The following is a 6,000-nucleotide window of genomic DNA, read 5'->3' as shown; positions in this document are numbered from 1 at the left end:
TCTATGGGAGCCCCAGTTCCTAATTCTATGTTGCCCTCTCTTCAGAGAAGATGGTTGGAGGGCAAATTGTGGGGAGCAAGGTAACTCCAAACTTTTACAGAATTAAAGGTAGGGGGTCTGGTCAGCTACAGTCCGTCTGTTATCAAGAGGCCTGGCTGTGTGTCTTCAGTCTATTAGGCATTTACTGAGCACAGCCTACATACCAGGTTCTTCATTTTCTGACACAGGGTCTTGTTTTGTTGCCCAGGCTGGAGTGCAGTGCTGCGACTGCAGCTCACTGCAGCCTTGACCTCTCCAAGCTCAAGCGATCCTCCTGCCTCAGCCTCTCGAGTAGCTGGGGCTACAGGCGCGCACCACCACGCTCGGATAATTTTTCTGTTTTTGGTAGAGACAGGGTCTCACCCTGTTGGCCAGGCTGGTCTCGGATCCCAGAGCTCAAGTGATCCGCCTGCCTCGGTTTCCCAAAGTGCTGGGATTACAGGCGTAAGCCTCCGCGCCCGGCCTATGCCCAGTTCTACATGTGTTCTTTCTTTACTCCTGTGTTACAGAGGCTCGAATGAGGCCTGACTTCTACAGTACCGCACCCAGCACCACACCGCGACCGACGTAGCCTCCTGTGCTCTTTCTGTCCGGCAGCTGGAGTTGGGGTAAAGCGCCGGGTCTCTTGGAGGGCAACACTCAACGCGGTCGGCTCCTAGGCATCCAGTGGGGCTGCAACCCCGCCGCCGGGGGCGACAGGCGAAGGTGAAAACCTAGAGCTGGGACAGCGCAGCCGGGTTTCAGCTGGTTCTAGAGTCCACGTCAGAAGACCGCGCCCGGCGCCGCGCGCGCCGGAGATCACTGTCTGCGCCCCGGCACGCACGGACTCGCGCACGCGCGCGCCGGCCCCGCCTACCGCCCCGCTGTGGTCCCCGTGTGGACCGCGCGAGCCACCGTCCGCACAGCCCCGCCCCGCACGGCCAGGCGAAGCGGAGCCGGCCGTGCGGTGTGTGTGTATGTGTTCGCGGGGCGCCGTCTCAGCCCCGGGAAGATGGTGGCTGCAGCGGCGGCGACTGAGGCAAGGCTGAGGAGGAGGACGGCGGCTACGGCAGCGCTCGCGGGCAGGAGCGGCGGGCCGCATCGGGACTGGGACGTGACCAGGGCTGGGAGGCCGGGGCTGGGGGCCGGGCTGCGCCTTCCGCGGCTGCTGTCGCCGCCGCTGCGGCCGCGGCTGCTGCTACTGCTGTTGTTGCTCTCGCCGCCGCTGCTCCTGCTGCTGCTGCTGCCCTGCGAGGCCGAGGCCGCGGCGGCGGCGGCGGCGGTGTCGGGCTCAGCCGCAGCCGAGGCCAAGGAATGTGACCGGCCCTGTGTCAACGGCGGCCGCTGCAACCCTGGCACCGGCCAGTGCGTCTGCCTCGCCGGCTGGGTGGGCGAGCAATGCCAGCACTGCGGGGGCCGCTTCAGGTGAGTGGCGGGTGGTGTGGGAGGCTGGGGCTAAGGGGCGTTCGAGACAGCTCCAGGCCAGAGGCAGATGCTGGACAGAAAGTGGAGAGGGTAGGGCCGCCCCATGGGGTTTGAGGGCCATTTGCTTCCGAGGAGATCATCGTCTCTGGCCTGGGGTCTTCCTCTGTTGGAAGGTGAAAAAGTGTGGGGCAAGGGTCGGGGCACTCCGACGGTATTTGTGTGCTTGGGTTAGATTGGAAGAGTGCTGAGGGACCCAAAGAGCATCAAAGCCGATCGCTCTAAAACTCGGCCTGTTTCAACTAAATGAGGTATCCAAGGAAAGGTGAGCTAGCCAGGTTTGCTTAAACACTTCCTTTTAACATCCACATGTGCCCTAGGACCCGATGAGTTCCCCGATGCACTGGAGATGTGGGGTGCTCTGAAGAAACAGGGCCCTGGAAATGCTTTGTTGGCTGGAGATAAAAGGGAAAGGGTAGCATTGTAAGATATTAGAGATGTAAGGACCAATGGTCCTTCTAAAGGAAAGTGAGGGAACTAGTCTTTTGGCAAAAGCTCACTGGAGGTGGCAGATTGGAACAGGGTCTGTGGTGAAGAGGGAATGGAAGGAGATTCCTATTTGCCTTGGTTTCTGGACAATATGAAGTTCTGAATTGGCCTGGTTTGGGGCAGTTCCTCTTGGAGAAATCAATAAATTAATTAGCAGTTACCTGTTATTTGCTTCAGTTGTGCAAGGATTTTCCAGATAATACAGACAAATAGATTAGCCAGACTTTGGCCTTGTCCACAGGGAGTTTGGAATATAGCAAGAGAAAGATAACTTACGCACATAACCCTAGTCATAAGGGTTATAGAGTCATTCATGCGTTTGGCAGGTGTTTAGTTTACTGGACACATGTCTGATGTGGGGGAGTGGGGAAATGTGAACAAGACAGACAGGGCCCCTGCTCTCATCCATCTTAACATTCTAGTGGGAGCAACAGGCACTTAACAAGTAAATGAGAGAAATGAACATGCTAATTTCAGGTAATGGTAAATGCTATCAAGAAAATAAAAACAGCATGGTCTGATAGAGAATTATAACCCGTGGTGACTTTTGGAGAAGGTTCTCATTTGAAATGATATTTGATCTGAGACCTGAATGAGGCAATGGGGAGCCTGTGGGAATTCAGGGATGGAGAGGTTGTGGCTAGCTGGAGGGATGCAAGGAGGACTTTGAGGAGGTGATAACATTAGATTTGAGCATTTAAGATTAAGTAGGATTTGGAAATGTGGAGCTAGAAAAAAATTACAGATGGAAAGAAGGGTGCAAACAAAGTTGTGGAGGCTGGAAAGTAAACTTTTGCTGCTGCCTATATGGAAGAGAGTTGTGAGAGAGGAGTTTGGAATAACAAAATCGTAGACTTAGGTAATGTTAGGTCTTCTAAGGAACTCAGAGAACGTTGAGCAGATGAGCTCTTTAGTTTTATGGATGGAGAAACCAAGTGACTTCAGGATCACTATGCAGTGAAGCTGCTTTTGTAACTTAGGGTGTTCCGATTTATGAATTTCATTAATCTACATGTATTTGTTGAGGGCTCCTGTGTTTTAAGTTGTGAGATACAGTGGTATGCAAGACAGGCACAGTCCTGCTCTTATGGAGCTCATATTCCAGCTTGGGAGTAAAAAAATCCAACAAAAATTTTATTGTAATTTTGTTTAAGGCTGTGGAGGTAAAGAACAGGAGACAAACAGAGGTCTTGACTTAGTCTGGGGGTAATGTAAGTCACTGAGGAAGTGATGTGAAGTCTAAGGGGTGAGATGGTACTACCTACGTGAGGGGTGGGGTGCTGAGGGGCCAGCAGGTACAGAGGCTTGGGGATGAAGGGGATGATGGCAGCCTGGATGGAAGACCAGGTGGCAGGAGCAGAGAGAGCAAAGGGGAGCTTGACAAGACTGGAGAGAAAGGCAGAAGCCAGGCCAAGTGGAGATCTGTAGGTTGGATTGAGAATTTTGACCTTTAGCCCAAGAGCTGTGAAATGGCGTAGTTCACTCCTATTTTCATGACATTATAGGCTTTTAGATTGGAGCCAGAATACAAATGGCCTTGAAGGGAGGCCAGGGCATTTTCAATTTGAGAAGCTTCCAAGATCAGGTGAGTGGATGGTTGAGTCAGAAGAGGATCCTTCAAGTTCTGAAAGTCTGGGACACAGTAGTAGGCAGTGGGGACCCACAATGTGGGAAGGGGACTTCATAGCAAGATCAATCTGTAATGTTCAGAGTAGGTTGACTCACTTTGGGCATGAGAAATAGTGGGTAGCTAGGTGGGATCTGTTGGCATGGGTCAGAGCAGTGGTAATGAGAGCTTGTGGTATTGTAGAGGTGAAATGGACAAGTCTTCCCTGTGAATTGGTTTGCTCTTGGAAAGGTGGGGGATGGTGAGGGAAAGAAAACTAGATCCTATCTTGGGTGATAGATTGGACAATGATACCTTTAACAGACACAGGGACACAGGAGCAGGTGTTAGACATTTAATTGCACACATGCCGAGTTTAGGGTGCTCTCAGAGTACACACCTGGCAGATGTTAAGTTTGGAGTCGTTGACCTATGAGGGAGATTGCCAGGGAGCTCTCTCTGAGAGTCCACATGGAAAGCCCAGAGGATTGGAGAAGAGCTACTTGTTGCAGGGAACAGGCAGTCCTGACAATGGTTGTCTCAGATGGTGTCACAGATGAGTGAAGGGACTCCCCTGCTTATTGTGGACATTCCCTTTGAGGTGATTCTAGGTGATGTCAGTGCTGTTTCCTGGGTAGACAATTATGACTTTGGTCCTGATGATACCATTATATTTTGTGGGCTTCGGGATTTTGCATTTTTAAAAATGAAAGTAGGAGGAACTTATGACTCTGGTCTTTTAAAAAAACTCAATAGGCCGGGCACGGTGGCTCACACCTGTAATCCCAGCACTTTGGGAGGCTGAGGCAGGCGGATCATGAGGTCAGGAGATCAAGACCATCCTGGCTAACACGGTGAAACCCCCTCTCCACTAAAAATACAAAAAATTAGCCGGGCGTGGTGGCGGGTGCCTGTCGTCCCAGCTACTCTGGAGGCTGAGGCGGGAGAATGTCGTGAACCCGGGAGGCAGAGCTTGCAGTGAGCTGAGGTCGCACCACTGCACTCCAGCCTGGGCGACAGAGCGAGACTCCGTCTCAAAAAAAACCCTAAAAAACAAAAAAAATAAAAAAATTTTAGTCAAGGGTGGGCACGGTAGCTCATGCCTGTAATCCCAGCACTTTGGAGGCTGAGGCGGGCGGATCAAGAGGTCAGGAGTTGAGATCAGCTTGGTCAACATAGTGAAATCCTGTCTCTACTGAAAATACAAAAAATTACCTGGGCGTGGTGGCAGGTGCCTGTAATCCCAGCTACTCAGGAGGCTGAGGCAGGAGAATCACTTAAAACTGGGAAGCGGAGGTTGCAGAGCGCCGAGGTTGTGACGTTGCACTCCAGACCGGGCGATGGTGTGAGACTGCATCTCAAAAAAAAAAAAAAAAATTTTAGTCGAAGTATTCTTTTGGGGGCAAGAGTGAAATGTTGGTTTTGATTACAGTGGTTTGTATTTTGATTTAACTTACAAACTTCTTTGTTATTAAAAGACATTAAATGAATACCTTTCTGATTTAGAATGGCATCAAGTTGGAGTGTTTTCTGAGCTTTTTAGTCCTGTAAATCCTGTGTTATAATTGCCATTATAGGGTTTTTTCATTAATTGAAGGGAACATAGGCTAACAAGGAGTGGATTTCCCTAAGGTTATCACTGAGTGCATACTATGTGCCACAGAGCATTTTCATGTACATTGTATTATTTAATCCTCAGGACAACTCTCAGGGTGTTGTATAAAATTTAGATTATTGAATTATTGTCATTAGTAACATTTTTTCTAAATAAAAGATGACATATAGTTGTATATATGTATGTGTGTGTGTGTATATATATCATGTCATGTATATATATACACATATATGTGTATGTGTATATATATTTATTTTTTTGGAGTCAAGGGTCTCCCTTTGTTGCCCAGGATGGAATGCAGTGGCATGATTATGGCTCACTGCAGCCTCAACCTCCTGGGCTCAAGCAGTCCTCCTCTGTCAGCCTCCCATGTAGCTGGGACCACAGGCACATGCCAACACACCCAGCTAACTTATTTTTGTGTGTGTGGTAGTGAGGAGCTCTCACTTTGTTGCCCAGGTTGATCTCAAACTCCTGGGCTCAAGTGATCCTTCTCCCTCTGCCCTGCAAAGTGTCGGGATTATAGGTGTGAGCTACCACACCCAGCCACTACTATTATTACTGTATGTGCTGGGCACAAAACAGATGTCTGATAAATGCTTATTGCCTTTCTTTTTTTTCCTACAGAAGGTACATCCTAACATTTTCAGGCTCAGTCCAATTCACCAGATTATTCTATTCAATTCTCCCAAACATTTTCTATAGCAGGAACTTAAAATAATTGAATGCACATTAAATTCAAAATTCAAAAACGAGCTTAATTTATCTTATGGGCATATTTATCTTTTGA

General features: G+C 49.5%; 1 protein-coding gene across 4 annotated transcripts in view; it reads left to right on the top strand.

Moving 5' to 3' along the window:
* The first annotated feature begins 961 nt into the window (after positions 1-961).
* Positions 962-6,000, top strand: part of ATRN (attractin) — a 180,252-nt gene continuing 175,213 nt past the window's right edge. For all 4 annotated transcript variants that reach the window (XM_005568453.5, XM_074004867.1, XM_005568455.5 and 1 more), the window contains exon 1: positions 962-1,443. In XM_005568453.5, coding sequence (XP_005568510.2) covers positions 1,031-1,443 — 413 coding nt within the window. In that variant the 5' untranslated portion in view covers positions 962-1,030. The remainder of the gene's footprint in view (positions 1,444-6,000) is intronic.

Source organism: Macaca fascicularis, chromosome 10 (genome assembly GCF_037993035.2).
Source record: "Macaca fascicularis isolate 582-1 chromosome 10, T2T-MFA8v1.1".
In the NCBI taxonomy this organism is placed as follows: Eukaryota; Metazoa; Chordata; class Mammalia; order Primates; family Cercopithecidae; genus Macaca; species Macaca fascicularis.
Note: the sequence above shows the minus strand (reverse complement) of the source record. Positions and strands in the feature narration are given on the sequence as shown.